The sequence below is a fragment of the Mytilus californianus genome, unplaced genomic scaffold (genome assembly GCF_021869535.1).
Source record: "Mytilus californianus isolate M0D057914Y unplaced genomic scaffold, xbMytCali1.0.p SCAF_6, whole genome shotgun sequence".
NCBI classification, from domain to species: Eukaryota; Metazoa; Mollusca; class Bivalvia; order Mytilida; family Mytilidae; genus Mytilus; species Mytilus californianus.
In genome coordinates, this window is record NW_026262712.1 from 94,910,196 (window position 1) to 94,929,431 (window position 19,236).

At 35.3% G+C, this 19,236-nt stretch overlaps 1 protein-coding gene across 2 annotated transcripts in view; it reads right to left on the reverse strand.

The window, feature by feature from the left end:
* The window catches only part of LOC127704886 (cysteine--tRNA ligase, cytoplasmic-like), a 223,621-nt gene that overhangs the window by 50,507 nt on the left and 153,878 nt on the right, over positions 1–19,236 (reverse strand). For both annotated transcript variants that reach the window (XM_052209120.1, XM_052209119.1), the window contains exons 5-11: positions 17,025–17,121; positions 8,570–8,668; positions 7,932–8,081; positions 6,554–6,694; positions 5,696–5,784; positions 4,876–4,997; positions 4,569–4,675 (exon numbers count right to left, since the gene is read on the reverse strand). In XM_052209120.1, coding sequence (XP_052065080.1) covers positions 4,569–4,675; positions 4,876–4,997; positions 5,696–5,784; positions 6,554–6,694; positions 7,932–8,081; positions 8,570–8,668; positions 17,025–17,121 — 805 coding nt within the window. The remainder of the gene's footprint in view (positions 1–4,568; positions 4,676–4,875; positions 4,998–5,695; positions 5,785–6,553; positions 6,695–7,931; positions 8,082–8,569; positions 8,669–17,024; positions 17,122–19,236) is intronic.

The window sequence follows — 19,236 nt, forward strand, 5'->3', positions numbered from 1 at the left end:
TAGGAGATGACTCTATGGAAAAGTTTCATTTGGTTCGCAATAAGGACACTTTGGTAGTTTAAGCTTTTATTTCAAATATCAGAAGTTTTTTTTGTATATTGAATAATAATTGGAAAAAAATTTTAAACCAAAAAAGTATTTTTGGAACATGCCCAGAAGGGATGCTCAGAAAAAGACACCCGATCTACCTTAAGGTTAGATATCTTCTTACCTTTCAACATGACAATATTATTAAAACTCATCTGGTTATAAGTCTGACCTTATCCCAAGGTTAATCATACACAACTCTTAAGTTTAAATGCAGACTGACTTACCATATCCTACAATAAACCATATAATGGCTATCTGAGAAATATAGATTCTACAACTGCAACAAGCGTGTTACGATATTTCTCCACTCAAGACAGTTAAATTTTGATATTTAAAGCGAGAGTCTTGCCGAGCTTTTTAAATAATTAAAATTTAACTGTTCAGAGATGAGAAATATCGTAATACACGAGTTATAGTGGTGGAATCTGTTTCTCTAATGATTTTTATCCTTCCTTTTCAAAGATTTTCAGAAAGTTGTGTTCTTTATATGCGACGTCATCAGGCATGGTCGCCTTATTTCGTGACATCACAATAGGAAATTCAGAAGAAACCAAGACGTCATCATTAAATTTGCAACCAATCATTTAGTGAGAACAGATATTTCACTAGTAGGGAGAACAATTTTTTCACAATCGGTTGGGGAATGTGAAAATAATGAAAAAATTAGAGAAACGCCTTACTTACCTTGTGGTGAATTCCACAATGAATCTAAAAGTTATGCAGGTTTGAATCCCTTACCTTTCCCATCAGAAAACAGGTACATATGTATATTGTATTAATGTTTAATTGTTCTTGTCATGAATATTCATGAAATATTTGCTACTAGACATTAAGCTAGAAACAATCAGTCAAACTCAGCTGGTATGAATGCTTCATCTTTCCCTTGTGGTATCCTATAATGACTATCCAACTTACCTTACCTTTTCCCCTTAGGAATCCATAAATGACTAATAAGAACACCTTGACTTTCCACCTATAGAATAAAATGCTTCGCTGGGGCGCAGCTTGATACGACCGCAGAGGTCGAACCCTGAACAGTTGGGGCAAGTATGGACACAACATTCAAGCTTGATACAGCAATGAATTTGGATTGTAATTAAATATTTGACACAGCATAGGTTTCTGACACAGAATGAAAGTGGTCTAAGAACTTAAAAATTTTTAATTTACCTATTCAAACCATATCATTATTATTTGCTTTTATATATAAATCAGAAATAACCAATTTAAAATGGAAAATTTTAAAGAAAAAAAAAGGAAAAAAAAATCCCCCCCAAATTTTTTGAACCCCCTTATGATTCATCATCCCCAAACTCAATCCCAGCCTTCCCTTTGTGGTATGGTACCTTGCAGTACAATTTCAGAGAGATCCATACACTTGAACACAAGTTATTGTCTGGAAACTAGAAAAATGCTTGTTTTTTGGCCCCTTTTTTGCCCCAAATTCCTAAACGTTTAGGGCAATTACCTCCAAACTCAAACCCAGCTTTCCCTTTGTGATATGGAACCTTGCAGTAAAATTTCATAAAGATCCATAAACTTACACACAAGTTATTGTCCTGAAACTAGAAAAATGCTTGTTTTTTTGCCCTTTTATGGCCCCTAATTCCTAAAATTTTGAGGGAATTACCCCCAAAATCAAGCCCAGCCTTCCTTTTGTGGTATGGTACCTTCCAGTACAATTTCAGAGAGATCCATACACTTGAACACAAGTTATTGTCTGGAAACTAGAAAAATGCTTATTTTTGGCCCCTTTTTGGCCCCTTATTCCTAACATTTTGGGCAATTACCCCCAAACTCAAACCCAGCTTTCCCTTTGTGATATGGAACCTTGCAGTACAATTTCATAAAGATCCATACACTTACACACAAGTTATTGTCATGAAACTAGAAAAATGCTTGTTTTTTGCCCCTTTTTTGCCCCCTTATTCCTAAAATTTTGAGGCAATTACCCCCAAAATCAATCCCAGCATTCCCTTTGTGATATGGAACCTTGTGATACAATGTCAGAAAGATCCATACACTTACACACAAGTTATTGTCATGAAACTAGAAAAATGCTTGTTTTATGCCCCTTTTTGGCCCCTTATTCCTAAAATTTGGAGACAATTACCCCCAAAATCAATCCCAGCATTCCCTTTGTGATATGGAACCTTGTGGTACAATGTCAGAGAGATCCATACACTCACACACAAGTTATGTCCGGAAGTTACAAAAATGCTTATTTTTGGCCCTTTTGGCCCCTTATTCCTTTTGTGGTATTGAACCTTATGGTAAAATTTCATAGAGATCCATTCACTTAAACTAAAGTTAGAGTGCGAAAACTAATGTGTCTTCGGACGACGACGACGACGATGACGACGACGCCAACGTCATACCAATATACGACCACAAAATTTTTTTTGCGGTCGTATAAAAAGTTGATGGCTCAGCAGGTTTTAATGCCATACCTTTCCATATGGAGAATCCACTGATAGCTAACAACATATAAATGCCAGACCTTTCTTACTTGCGAATACGTTATGGCTCCCATTTTTGATAACTTGTCTTTCCTTATGGGGAATTGATTGACAGCTCCCAACAAATGAATTTTTTACCCCCCTCCATTTGGATTTCACGGACGACTCTCAAATATATGGCTTCAGACCACAATTAATTCCCTTTGTTCGTGGTCTAGGAATATAGTTCCCAATTATTATATGGGGTATTTCTTCCTAAGTATTCTGACTACTATTTTCTTTGAAATGTTTACTATTTAAGTGGTCCTATCAGTTGCATATATATTGAAATAAGTAAAACATGTGGACAAAATTTATTGTTGAAAGTGAAAGTAGTGATTTGGCCAAAATGAAAGTAGGGTAGAAATTAGTCTTCGTCATTTATTCAATATTCAAATCCTACCGTTGGCATGTTAATAGGGCTCTCAAAAGAAAAAGCACTGATGGATTGTCCTGGGACAAGCATATTTTATTCCAATAATAATGGTCTATAAGCAGTTAAATTTATCTCATGTTTGATGCGGTGCAAATTTTTTAATTCAATTTGACTTTTACCAAAAAGTGCATTGTAACCAATGGGAAGAATAATTGTGGTCTGAGGCCTAGGAGATGAGTTTGGACAAAACACAATTATTGTGAATAAAAAGTCTTACAGGTACAAAATGATCTTTGTCATATTACTTTTCAAGAAAGAAAATAGAAATTACACAAAATCTATCAAAATAAGACATTTTGACCATATTTGGGCATATGAGGCAGGTAATGGCATTTTTTACAGTTTACATGATTTCTAATGAAAATTAAAGAAAAAAATTTGTGCGAATGCACCACATTACTTCATTGAATCAATGAGGGTACCTTATAAATGCAATTTCAATTAGTTTTTACAAAACTTAGTTGATCCTGGGACATAACATGACATACAAACACACTTAAAAATATGAAAAGCAAAATGTCTTAAAAATTCAAAAGTATCAAGTCTAAATTACTTTTAGTTGTTTAGAAGTAAATAACCAATAGAGAGGATAGAATGATGAAAATAAATCAACTTTTCAGTTTTTATTTACCCGCAATTATGCTCTTTATGTCTGTGCCCTTATCATATTGACCAATTCTGACTTAAGAACCAGAGAAATATAAATATGAAAAAAACTGGCACATAAGTGGCAGTTTGCTTTAACAGTTGTCTCATTTCAACTAAATACAAGTTATGTTTACTGGATCAAGGCATATTTTGGTAAAAAATTACCAAAAAAATATTTTCTGAATAAAATTTTGACTGATTTCTTAATACTTTGCAAAAAGCATGTTCCGCAGACAGATATGCTAATATAAAAGCATTCCAAACATTTTTAATAATTGTCAGAATGTAATAAAATTTGGCATTTATACTACTTAGATATCATGCTAAGTAACTGTGAAGTTTCATAAGAATACTTTAAATTTTTGAGGTCTAATAGGCTTCAGACCACAATTAATTCCCTTTGTTCGTGGTCTAGGAATATAGTTCCCAATTATTATATGGGGTATTTCTTCCTAAGTATTCTGACTACTGTTTTCTTTGAAATGTTTACTATTTAAGTGGTCCTATTAGTTGCATATATATTGAAATAAGTAAAACATGTGGACAAAAATTATTGTTGAAAGTGAAAGTAGTGATTTGGCCAAAATGAAAGTAGGGTAGAAATTAGTCTTCGTCATTTATTCAAGATTCAAATCCTACCGTTGGCATGTTAATAGGGCTCTCAAAAGAAAAAGCACTGATGGATTGTCCTGGGACAAGCATATTTTATTCTAATAATAATGGTCTATAAGCAGTTAAATTTATTTCATGTTTGATGCGGTGCAAATTTTTTAATTCAATTTGACTTTTACCAAAAAATGCATTGTAACCAATGGGAAGAATAATTGTGGTCTGAGGCCTAGTAGATGAGTTTGGACAAAACACAATTATTGTGAATAAAAAGCCATATGCCTTACCTTTCCCCATGGGGAATCCCAGGACGGCTCCCCAGGTTTGGATGCCTTCCACAGAGCAAAATCTATTGGACTTTTCTTCTCTGTTACTTTATCCTTAGACAGGTCACCTGTAGAATAAAGACACCATTACACTGTGGATTCCTTTAATTTTGTGTGTACCAATGTTTTAGGCATAAGGATAAATGGTAATTTTTGTGGATATATGATTTCATTGTTTTACAAAGGTCTACATACAAGCTTATAGAAAAATTTGTACTTTGTTGAATATTCAAATTTGTTGTTCACATGTATCTAATAAAATCCATACCTTCTCCTTCTGCCAGAGCCTTGGAATCCCCAACAGATTCTGGTACAAGTTTGGCATAAAAATGTCCCTCACTCTGATCAAAAGTAGGAGTATCAAAATATACAGAGCCATTTGATTCATATCTGAAATGAGGAATACAAAAATTGAATCATTCTTCATTTTAAAACACAAATATGCTATAATTGTTGTCTGTTCTATGGTCGGGTTGTTGTCTCTTTGACACATTCCCCATTTCCATTCTCAATTTTATAGAACTTCAATGTCTGTATTCCTGGTGACATTTAATGACAAACATTAAGTCTTTTCACCCTTAAAAATTTTCAATAGTCTATAATGCATTGGAATGATAGATATTTTTACAAAAATGAATTAATAAAATCCAGGATCAGCAAACCTATTACATCATAAAATTAAGATTATCTACAATAACATCATTTTTTCTCCAGTATTTCCAAATTCTAAATTAATTTATTTATAAAATAATTTAACTACCCAACCCCCTGAAGGTACCCCCTCGTATAGAAATAAGTCCATGTTTCCCTGTTGTAGGGAGAATGCCATGTTATCTGCATGTTTGAGAATCCTTGTAGTAGCTGTTTGAGGGGTCCATTGCAAGGGACAATTTTTGTTCCTATCCCAACATTCTCTCATTTTCCAGTGGCACCTGAAATGCCCACCCTTCCACCCACTTTCCAAAACCAACCCATTTGATATTGGTAATCTGTTTTCCCCTGAATATGAATGAAATATTAGCCAAGGAACATTAAAAAAACAACAATTAATCATCAAACAATGTCCTAAAACCAGTTATGATATTTACCCAAAGCCATTATTTATAATTTTCTGTACAAAAGTTATAATTTCTGGTATGTATTCGCTAACTCTTGTTAACACGTCTGCTGGTAAAACCTACAGAACAAAACAATATGATTATAAAATATTGTAAAATATTTAATGCATTAGAATACACTTATCTTCCTTAATGATCATGCACAAAGTTAGGCAGGTATATCATTTATTTGACTGTTGCAATACATTCAATCAAAAATACAAAACAAATGCCAAATTCATCAGCATAATTGTTGGAGTGATAAATTTCAGAAGAGACCATGTGACCTTCTTTAATCCCCTTCTTGGAACTGATGTCTCCAAATGGTAGCTGTATCATGTCAGTAAATAGAGCAGATTTATGTAGTTGCTGTGTCATGTTAATAAATAGAGCAGATTTATGTGGTTGCTGTGTCGATTTATGTGGTAGCTGTGTCATGTTAGTAAATAGAGCAGATTTATGTGGTAGCTGTGTCATGTCAGTAAATAGAGCAGATTTATGTGGTAGCTGTGTCACGTCAGTAAATAGAGCAGATTTATGTGGTAGCTGTGTCATGTTAGTAAATAGAGCAGATTTATGAGTTTTTACAGCTTGGCATATTGTATGGACAAATGTCTATTGTTTAAGACCATGTGTTGAGTCCTCTAAATGTCATCTGGGGTTTCATTTGTTGTTGGATTGCTGTCTCATTGAAGCATATCATACATTGCCTTGATTATTTATGACACAAGGGCATTGTCTTGAATATTTACGACACAAGGGCATTGCCTTGAAAATTTATGACACAAGGGCATTGCCTTGAATATCTATGAAACAAAGGGGCAAGCTTTGTACATTATTAAATCTTACATTTAAAGCTTTCATGTCTTCATGGAACTGTTCTTCAAAAAATCTTGGCAGGCTCGTGAATATAGAGTTATCTGTGACCTCCGAACCATGTAAACTATCCAACCAATCAGCAACAATATCTCTGGATGCTTCTAATAAGGCCTAGAATATACAAAGCTCATTAAAAATAATCAAAGTGCTAAGGTACTTCATTAAATTCATTCTGCAGTTGACCATTTACTATACAAATACAGTTGTAATTATATTCATATAGTATACAGATGTCGTCTCCTGGTATCCTCCTTGTATTGAGAGTGACAGGTAAAATTCAAATAGTTCATTTTTGTACCTTCTTTGTGGTACATAGCTATATGTCAATTTTAATAAAAAACAGAGACAAATGCTGAAAATCATCAAACTGAATATTGAACAATATCAAATTACAGGATAAAAACTGTACTTACTGAGCTGGAAACTATAATTAACACACTATGAAACAGAATTAAAGCTTGACAAACCTCTCATTTCTTCAAGTTTCTGTTTCTAAATCATGTACCAATGAATTTTATATTTTCTGAATATTGTATGTTTATTCTATAATTAGTAGCATAACAGTATGAAAGCCCCAAACTAACTTTTGCATTATGGAAAACAGATTATTGAGTTTATTGTCTTTGATTTGGTACCAACTGTAAAATTTTATATTTCTTACCATACATACTACCTTTTAGCCTGTTTTTTTTTTTAATGGGTGTCTTTCTTGAAAGAGAGGAGAAAGATACCAAAGGGACATCCAAAGTTAAAAGCTTCTTATATCAAGTCTGGCCTTTTAATTTACACTGTTAGTTTTAGGTATGCTGTTAGGTGCTTATAACCATCATTGTCCTTATAGCCTTTGACCTTAACGTTTTCGGTTGGAAGATTTCATCTTGAATGACCTTTAGTCTGCCATATCTGTATTTTGTTTAATGTTATTATCGATAGTTTAAATCAGGCTTTGTTTACTCTTTTGACTTGTTTCACACTTTGTTAAGCCTTTCATAGCTTACTATATGGTATAGGTTTTATTCATTTTTGAAGGCCCTTTGCTTATATCTATGTCCTATGGTCTTTGGTAGATAGTCGTCTCATTGGCAATCATACCACATCTCTGTCTATATTTATTTTGACCTTATCCTTCTGTGCTGCTGATTTCATCTAGACCAGTTTTTTATTGACAATAATTCCTGTCCTGAAACCTTAATTTTTCTGACTTTTGAGAATTTCATAATTTAGTTGATATAAATTTATATTTCTGATGATTATAAATAACTTAAGGCCTCTTGCTGGTTACATTTGACCATACTCTATTTTTGTATTTACAACCATTATAGTTCTGATGTCATATATATAACCTTACTTTTCTAGCTTGCTGAATTTCATCTTGACCTTTGCTGTTATTGACAACAGCCTCCAATGCTTTGAGTGCTTTGTTGACCTTCTCAGACATTCTATCATACATGGCTTTCTTATCTGGGTCAGTTTCTGTTCTCACTTTCTCTGCAAATGGCTTGAAAAAGATCAGAAAAGGTTTTCAATATAAACTTACATTCATGACAGTAGGATGCATATGAGAAGAGAGAATATATTGCAGAGACTTCTTCTGTAGAATAACATGGTATACAGCATCATACAAATTCATAGCTTATATCTAATTCATTTACGTGACCTTTGTTGTCTCGGTTCTATAGTTTATAATTCAATCTCTAGTTAATTACCTTCATGGCCTCTACTATCTTGTGTTCTATAGTTTATAATTCAATCTCTAGTTAATTACCTTCATGACCTCTACTATCTTGTGTTCTATAGTTTATAATTCAATCTCTAGTTAATTACCTTCATGTGTTCTATAGTTTATAATTCAATCTCTAGTTAATTACCTTCATGACCTCTACTGTCTTGTGTTCTATAGTTTATAATTCAATCTCTAGTTAATTACCTTCATGACCTCTACTGTCTTGTGTTCTATAGTTTATAATTCAATCTCTAGTTAATTACCTTCATGGCCTCTACTGTATCATCCATAATTCTTTTCCATGGGTGATTCTCTTGTACATATTTCTCAAACAGATAATTCTGTCTTGCTCTTTTGATAATCTGTAACATATGAACATTTGTTGTGATTGGACACGTAACACATAATGATACGTAACTTTTGATTCTTTCCTTTTTCTTGCATTGCTGATCATTTTTGCTTCTACAATTTTTACCAAGCCATTACAGTTTTTAAATTAAAAGTCAAAAACTCCCAATTAGTAAAAATAAGTGAATCTGTGAGCTACTGCTCACTATTGATACCCCTGCCCTGCTAAAAGTATAAGGTAAACAAGGAGTTGTTGAGTGATGAATCTGAAAACGCATCACACGGTATAGCTGACTCATATAAACCCTGATTTCAGAAATCCTTGTAATGGAGTTCCTGAGAAAGATGCGACGAAAAATATTCATGGGACGGATGGACAGACTGACGGATGGACGGATGGACTGACGGATAGACGGATGGACAGACTGACGGATGGACGGATGGACTGACGGATAGACGGATGGATGGACGGACAGAGAGAGGTAAAACAGTATACCCCCACTTTTTTAAAGCGGGGGTATAATAAAAACAGCATACCCCTACTTTTTTAAAGCTGGGTATAAAAATTGTCATTTAAGGGCGCTACACCATCTAAAATATCAGGTAAATGGTTTCCCTCATATTGGAATTTTATATAGATTATGTATTGCTGATAAATTTTGTGTTTACAGTTCCTACATATCTATTTTAGACTCTAGTTATATATGGTCACCAACGGTTTTAGTCCAATCTGCATTTTGTAGATATTGTATTGTTGATCAGTTTTGCTGTTTACCAATTTTTAGTTTTTGAGATAATGGGCAATAAATTGAAAATAAGTTAAACATGTTATTTAAGGGCACTTATTCCTATAAGGAATCATACAATGGTTTTGGTCGTAGAGGCATTTTTGTAGGTCTTTTATTTCTTCTAATTTTTGTACTTTACAGTTTCAATGGAATGTAGGATGGCTAAGTGCTCAATGAGACTTTTGTCAAAGGCAAAACAAATATCAAGTTTAAAGGGCAATAACTCCAACATACACTTAATCTACAGTTTCAGCTATGAGGCTTTTGTTTGTATATCTTGCCTCGACAATCCATTTTGCTAAATTTGAAAGTTTTTGCATCAGAAAACATTGGCCACATGCATGGGCCACCATAATATTTTGTTAGAATGTGCATCCCACCCATATACTTATTTTTATTATATGAAATTTTTTTTGGTCAAAGGGCAAGGGTTCTTCGATGGAAATAGACCATAATATTATCCTGAGGCATGATTCATGTAGGACCAGTTCTCCAAGTGGGTTTACAAGGATAGTTAAGTTATGTCACCATGGTTCCACCATATTGTTTTCATATTTACCATAACAACATCAATTTCCAGCTTTCTATTTTTAGCTTGTTGGTTTTATTACTCTTAAAATAATAACACAGGATGATGACACTAACAAAACAATTGAAAATTATCTTGAGAATCACAGATATTTAATGACATTCAACTCAATACTAGAAACTTATTTTTTAATTCATTTTGAGGCGATGAAACACCATACAAACAATTGAAAATTGATGGACTAAACTAAAATATTTCATAAAGTTCTTAGGGAACAATTTTTGTTGTTTAACGAAATCTTTTTCGTCCGCCATGTTTTTAGTTGTGAGGATTAATTTTCCACCTACGCTTCAAAAATTCACACATATTGCCAACATTTTGATAGTTTTATTATTTTATTTCTTAAATTGCTATTTTACGTTAAGAGTCGTAAAACATGCATATTGCACTCTTGATTGCGATAGTCTAAAAATAGAAATTCAGGTATCCTTATGGATAATTTGGAATCAACTTTTAATGTTAATATCAGTGTTTATGTAAAACAGACTGAAAATATATTATTGATATTAAATAAATACAACATCACATGCACTTTTGTGAGTTAATACATGTATTTTCATCTACTTGGAAGATATTTTTTTTCTTCAAGTAAATTAATCAATGAATGATGGATTTCTCTTAGAAGAAATTTAAAGGTCCCAATTCCTAACCACCACATTCACTAACCTTCACCAAATTTGTCAATTAAATCACCCAATAATTCTCTTATCATCCCTCCCTCTCTGGAACATACCTTACCATCCCCTCCCTCTCTGGAACATACCTTACCATCCCCTCCCTCTCTGGAACATACCTTTCCATCCCCTCCCTCTCTGGAACATACCTTACCATACCTCCCTCTCTGGAACATACCTTACCATCCTTTCCCTCTCTGGAACATACCTTACCATACCCCCTCTCTGGAACATACCTTATCACCCCTCCCTCTCTGGAACATACCTTACCATCCCCTCCCTCTCTGGAACATACTTTACCATCCCCTCCTCTCTATACAGTACAAACATTACCATCCCCTCCCTCTCTGGAACATACCTTATCACCCCCTCCTCTCTATACAGTACTAACCTTATCATCCCCTCCTTTCTATACAGTACAAACCTTACCATCCCCTCCTCTCTATACAGTACAAACCTTACCATCCCCTCCTGTCTATACAGTACATACCTTACCATCCCCTCCTCTTTATACAGTACAAACCTTACCATCCCCTCCTCTCTATACAGTACAAACCTTACCATCCTCTCCTCTCTATACAGTACATACCTTACCATCCCCTCCTCTTTATACAGTACTTACCTCACCATCCCCTCCTCTGTATATGTAACAGCCACTATGTTCCGTCAGTTACTTGGTTTCCGGCGGAACTTTTCAACTAGTTATTTCTTTCCGATGGAACTTTCCAACTAGTTGTTTTATTCCGAGTGCAGTCGAAAAGTTCCGGAAAAAAGTAGCTAGTTGAATAGTTCTGGCGGACCAGAACAACTAGTTACATCGTTCAGAATATACCATATTTCGTCTTTTTTGTAGAAAGAGGGGGAAGAATGAGTATCAGTATATATAAGAGCAAATCATTAATTTACAAGAATACCCAACGCACCTGAAGGGGTTTCTTTGGGGACAAATATGCAAAATTTAAGTTGTATTTCATAGCTCACATAAAATGGAGTAAGTTGCATTATCATGCAAATTTAGTATTCATAGTACCCTCAAGAATACTCCCTCCTCATGTGGTTCTTTGCATCAATTCTCCAAATGGAACTTTGTGACTGCTTGATAAGTTCCTTTTGACTTTTGTAATCAGTATCTTGGTTTCCCTTTGAAAGGTTCAAATATAATATGTTGCGCTTTTACTTTGCATCAATTCTCCAAATGGAACTTTCTGCCTGGTTGATAAGTTCCGTTGGAACTTTTGGGCTAGTTTATTAGTTCCGGTTTTGACTAATTTGGCAAAAAGGAACTTTCTAACTAGTTGATATGTTCCGTTGGAACTTTTCAACTAGTCACTTTGTTCCGGTGGAACTTTTAAACCAGATGAAGAACAAAGTACTTAGTTAATAAGTTCCTCCGGAACTTTTCGGCTAGTTAGTTCTTTCCACCCGGAACTTTCCAACGTTGGAACAAAAGAGCATTTACATATACAGTACTAGCCTTACCATCCCCTCCTCTTTATACAGTACTAACCTTATCATCCCCTCCTCTTTATACAGTACTAACCTTATCATCCCCTCCTCTCTATACAGTACAAACCTTATCATCCCCACATCTCTATACAGTACAAACCTTATCATCCCCACCTCTTTATACAGTACAAACCTTATCATCCCCACCTCTCTATACAGTACAAACCTTATCATCCCCTCCTCTGTATACAGTACAAACCTTATCATCCCCTCCTCTCTATACAGTACAAACCTTATCATCCCCTCCTCTCTATACCGTACTAACCTTATCATCCCCACCTCTCTATACAGTACAAACCTTATCATCCCCACCTCTCTATACAGTACAAACCTTATCATCCCCTCCTCTCTATACAGTACAAACCTTATCATCCCCTCCTCTATATACCATACTAACCTTATCATCCTGACCTCTCTATACAGTACTAACCTTATAATCCCCTCCTCTCTATACAGTACAAACCTTATCATACCCTCCTCTCTATACAGTATAAACCTTATCATCCCCTCCTCTCTATGCAGTACTAACCTTATCATCCCCTCCTCTCTTTACAGTACAAACCTTACCATCCCCTCCTCTATACAGTACTAACCTTTTCATCCCCACCTCTCTATACAGTACAAACCTTATCATCCCCACCTCTCTATACAGTACAAACCTTACCATCCCCTCCTCTCTATACAGTACAAACCTTATCATCCCCACCTCTCTATACAGTACTAACCTTATCATCCCCTCCTCTGTATATGGTACAAACCTTATCATCCCCACCTCTCTATACAGAACAAACCTTATCATCCCCTCCTCTCAATACAGTTCAAACCTTATCATCCCCTCCTCTCTATACAGTACTAACCTTATCATCCCCACCTCTCTATACAGTACAAACCTTACCATCCCCTCCTCTCAATACAGTTCAAACCTTATCATCCCCACCTCTCTATACAGTACAAACCTTATCATCCCCACCTCTCTATACAGTACAAACCTTATCATCCCCACCTCTCTATACAGTACAAACCTTATCATCCCCTCCTCTGTATACAGTACAAACCTTATCATCCCCTCCTCGCTATACAGTACAAACCTTATCATCCCCTCCTCTCTATACCGTACTAACCTTATCATCCCCACCTCTCTATACAGTACAAACCTTATCATCCCCACCTCTCTATACAGTACAAACCTTATCATCCCCTCCTCTCTATACAGTACAAACCTTATCATCCCCTCCTCTATATACCATACTAACCTTATCATCCCGACCTCTCTATACAGTACTAACCTTATAATCCCCTCCTCTCTATACAGTACAAACCTTATCATACCCTCCTCTCTATACAGTATAAACCTTATCATCCCCTCCTCTCTATGCAGTACTAATCTTATCATCCCCTCCTATCTTTACAGTACAAACCTTACCATCCCCTCCTATATACAGTACTAACCTTTTCATCCCCACCTCTCTATACAGTACAAACCTTACCATCCCCTCCTCTCTATACAGTACAAACCTTATCATCCCCACCTCTCTATACAGTACTAACCTTATCATCCCCTCCTCTGTATATGGTACAAACCTTATCATCCCCACCTCTCTATACAGAACAAACCTTACCATCCCCTCCTCTCAATACAGTTCAAACCTTATCATCCCCTCCTCTCTATACAGTACTAACCTTATCATCCCCACCTCTCTATACAGTACAAACCTTACCATCCCCTCCTCTCAATACAGTTCAAACCTTATCATCCCCACCTCTCTATACAGTACAAACCTTATCATCCCCACCTCTCTATACAGTACAAACCTTATCATCCCCACCTCTCTATACAGTACAAACCTTATCATCCCCTCCTCTGTATACAGTACAAACCTTATCATCCCCTCCTCTCTATACAGTACAAACCTTATCATCCCCTCCTCTCTATACCGTACTAACCTTATCATCCCCACCTCTCTATACAGTACAAACCTTATCATCCCCACCTCTCTATACAGTACAAACCTTATCATCCCCTCCTCTCTATACAGTACAAACCTTATCATCCCCTCCTCTATATACCATACTAACCTTATCATCCCGACCTCTCTATACAGTACTAACCTTATAATCCCCTCCTCTCTATACAGTACAAACCTTATCATACCCTCCTCTCTATACAGTATAAACCTTATCATCCCCTCCTCTCTATGCAGTACTAATCTTATCATCCCCTCCTCTCTTTACAGTACAAACCTTACCATCCCCTCCTATATACAGTACTAACCTTTTCATCCCCACCTCTCTATACAGTACAAACCTTATCATCCCCACCTCTCTATACAGTACAAACCTTACCATCCCCTCCTCTCTATACAGTACAAACCTTATCATCCCCACCTCTCTATACAGTACTAACCTTATCATCCCCTCCTCTGTATATGGTACAAACCTTATCATCCCCACCTCTCTATACAGAACAAACCTTACCATCCCCTCCTCTCAATACAGTTCAAACCTTATCATCCCCTCCTCTCTATACAGTACTAACCTTATCATCCCCACCTCTCTATACAGTACAAATCTGACCATCCCCTCCTCTCAATACAGTTCAAACCTTATCATCCCCTCCTCTCTATACAGTTCAAACATTATCATCACCACCTCTCTATACAGAACAAACCTTATCATCCCCATCTCTCTATACAGTTCAAACCTTATCATCCTCTCCTCTCTATACAGTACTAACCTTATCATCCCCTCCTCTCTATACAGTACAAACCTTATCATCCCCACCTCTCTATACAGTACTAACCTTATCATCCCCTCCTCTGTATACAGTACAAACCTTATCATCCTGACCTCTCTATACAGTACAAACCTTACCATCCCCTCCTCTCTATACAGTACAAACCTTATCATCCCCACCTCTCTATACAGTACTAACCTTATCATCCCCTCCTCTGTATATGGTACAAACCTTATCATCCCCACCTCTCTATACAGTACAAACCTTACCATCCCCTCCTCTCAATACAGTTCAAACCTTATCATCCCCTCCTCTCTATACAGTACTAACCTTATCATCCCCTCCTCTCTATACAGTACAAACCTTACCATCCCCTCCTCTCAATACAGTTCAAACCTTATCATCCCTACCTCTCTATACAGTACTAACCTTATCATCCCCACCTCTCTATACAGTACAAACCTTATCATCCCCACCTCTCTATACAGTACAAACCTTATCATCCCCATCTCTCTATTCAGAACAAACCTTATCATCCCCATCTCTCTATACAGTTCAAACCTTACCATCCCATCCTCTCTATACAGTACAAACCTTACCATCCCATCCTCTGTATACAGTACAAACCTTATCATCCCCTCCTCTCTATACAGTACTAACCTTATCATCCCCACCTCTCTATACAGTACAAACCTTATCATCCCCACCTCTCTATACAGTACAAACCTTATCATCCCCTCCTCTCTATACAGTACAAACCTTATCATCCCCTCCTCTCTATGCAGTACTAACCTTATCATCCCCTCCTCTCTTTACAGTACAAACCTTACCATCCCCTCCTCTCTATACAGTACTAACCTTTTCATCCCCACCTCTCTATACAGTACTAAACTTATCATCCCCACCTCTCTATACAGTACAAACCTTATCATCCCCACCTCTCTATACAGTAATAACCTTATCATCCCCTCCTCTCTATACAGTACAAATCTTATCATCCCTCCTCTCTATACAGTTCAAACCTTATCATCCCCTCCTCTCTATACAGTACTAAGGTAGCACTCCACAGTTAGAAAAAAACATTAAAATTGAACCACAAAATGTTTTATCATCTTCTATTCCTGGCTTTCTAATACATTAACCTAACTGTTTGTGTTATACATGTGCATATGTATGTTATCAGTATCTTCCATAGATTTGATTTTTAAAAGTTAAAATGGTGAAAAATAATTCCTTTTTTGTGTATCCATGGCAACATTCTGCATTTATTTACCATAAAATATTGCAAAAAGGGGGGCAAAAATGTCACATATTCCCCCAAAATTTGGTTCAAACTAGAATTTCAATGCCTTTCAGTGATACCTTTTCAGAGACTGTTGATATAAATCTACCAAATGATCAAATAAAAATGGGTGTCTTTCGCCTCATTTTTTCATAAAATTTAATTGCAAAGTTCGTGCGACAAAAAGTCGGAAAAAAACATTACAATAATTGCCGGACCAATATTTGGTATGGATATGAAAATACGGACTGTCATACAGAAAACAGCCCATATTACATACATTACATAATCTTGATGTTCCTATAAACCCACTATGAAGGCTATTTTAATCTTCAGCTATCCAAAAATGAATTTTATTCTACACTAGCTATCATATTTGAAAAATCCACAGGGGCCAAAATGCGAAACTACACACCTAACTGTGGAGTGCTACCTAACCTTATCATCCCCTCCTCTCTATACAGTACAAACCTTATCATCCCCTCCTCTGTATACAGTACTAACCTTATCATCCCCTCCCTCTCTATACAGTACAAACCTTATCATCCCCACCTCTCTATACAGTACTAACGTTATCATCCCCACCTCTCTATACAGTACTAGCCTTATCATCCCCACCTCTCTATACAGTACAAACCTTATCATCCCCCCTCTCTATACAGTACAAACCTTATCATCCCCTCCCTCTCTGGAACATACCTTACCATCCCCTCCCTCTCTATACAGTACTAACCTTATCATCCCCTCCCTCTCTGGAACATACTTTACCATCCCTTCCCTCTCTATACAGTACTAACCTTATCATCAATATCTGTGATATTCATACAGTAAAACACTTCATATTTAAAGTAATCCTGCAGAACTCTTCTCAAGATGTCAAATGATATATAGGACCTGTAATATAAATCAATTAATTAAGAAGAACTCTTCCTGAGTTGGAAAATACATGTACCGGTACCAGTAATGCATAAAATCTTTATCTTATAAAAGTTACTTTTGTGCTACCTGCATTAATAAAGGAGTAGGTTCAATAAGGCCCTAAATTGGCCCCTATTTCTAGTTACATTTTGAAGCTAGGATTTATTGACCACAATAACAATGATCCATAGTTAAAACAATGACTATAGGTAGAAAATATACACTTTTTGTTCAAAATTTACGTATTCACGTTCTTTTCATGATATCAAAAAAAGGACATATTTTGATTTTCCATGAAAATTCAAAAAAACAAGAAAACTTCCATTGATTTTTTTGAACTGGAAACATAGAGTGCATGCATTGACAAGAAAGACCTTTTAATATAATGTTTGATATAACATTTTAAATATCTGATTTGAATATTAAGGTTGTCGAAGCCTGCACTCTGTTTCCTAGGACTAAATTTGACTATTTTGTCAAATTTCATCAAAATCTCTACTTTTGGCTAATTTGCTTGTAAATGTTAATGCTTTATAAAAAAAATTGCACAAAAATATTTTTTTTCACTTTCTAATGTGTCTTTTCTTCATATTGAAACATAACTATGGACTTAACAATCGGGCCAAATATGACCCTTATATATATATGAACTTACTCCGTTCAAATAGATTCATATTAGTAGTTCCTTGCTTTAACATTTTCATTATCTGGTGTTGCATTTACAAGTGCAAAAAATATGTTTAAATATGGCTCATATAATTAAAAGTATATAACCTTAGAGTCTTTGATTAGATTGAATTGATCGAAGTGGTAAAAGCTTTAATGGTTGATAGTTAATGGTTCACAACCCAATTATAACTTTTTATTCATACTTGTGTTGACTACTTGGATACTGGTTAAAAGTCTAAGTTCATTAAGTCATGTCTCATGCAATTTTTCATTGATTACGCTATAATTAAATATATAACAAATCAAGCCTTTTAAAAACTATATATACTATACAAGAAATTTCTACAAACAAATAATACAACCAAATATAAGATTGCATTTCAATTTTTGGGGGGATTATTAAACTTTCATCAGATAAAATAAGTTCAAACTGTATACTATACCATCACAACCTGACAGGTTGAATGGCATATATAATGTTTGACTGTACAGAACTAATGAGATAATTTTATTTTTTGACAATTATTTTTACCAAAATTGATGAAGACTATTCTACAAATTTATTCTGTAATGTTTCAAAAAGACTTTTTGATCCCTCACCATTGTGAGATGTTTGGCAATTACCTAGAAAAATATACACTAGTACATTATGTGTGTGCATGTACCAAACCAGACTATCTAGACAAATGTATAAATAGGCCAAATTCAACTTATTATACTGACCACTAGTCTTCAGAAAAAGTCATCTGAAAAATTTTAATTTCTTTTAGCCTTGTTTGATAGAAAAACAAAGGATATGGGGTATCCATCCATGACATGACAAAAAATCATTACATGCACAGCAAAACACACAAACAAAGCAAAGGAACAGCGCTTTTATTGCTGTTCTTCATCTCAAAGTCACAATGAGGCCCTTACAAGGAGCAAAAAAAAAACAAAAAAAACAAAATCAAAAACAAAAAAACTTTCACCTCACTGCAAGTTTAAGATGGCCCCTAGCACTGGCTGAGCGTAATTCTTTGCAAAAATAATTTGGATAGACTATGTAAGATGTAACACCACCAAATCGGGCCCGGTCAAAAAAGAACATACTGAAAAGTTGTACATATTTAAAACAAAATAGTTCCTACGCATATGTGTAAATATAAAACTATGTAGAATATATTTAAGTAATTGAGGTATCAGATGAAAGGTGAAGGACTGGTGATCCTTGTAGAACACATATTGACTTATAATTTTGAATAATACTGTAAATTCAGAAATTATTGCGAGGTTTTTATTAATGCGAATAATACGACTGGGCGAGTATCGCAATAATAAGAACTCGCATTCTGATATCTGAGACATATAATGTATTCAGCTTTTCCGAAAATCGCAATAATTAATCTCGCATTTGTGATAATTATTCCAAAATCGCATTAA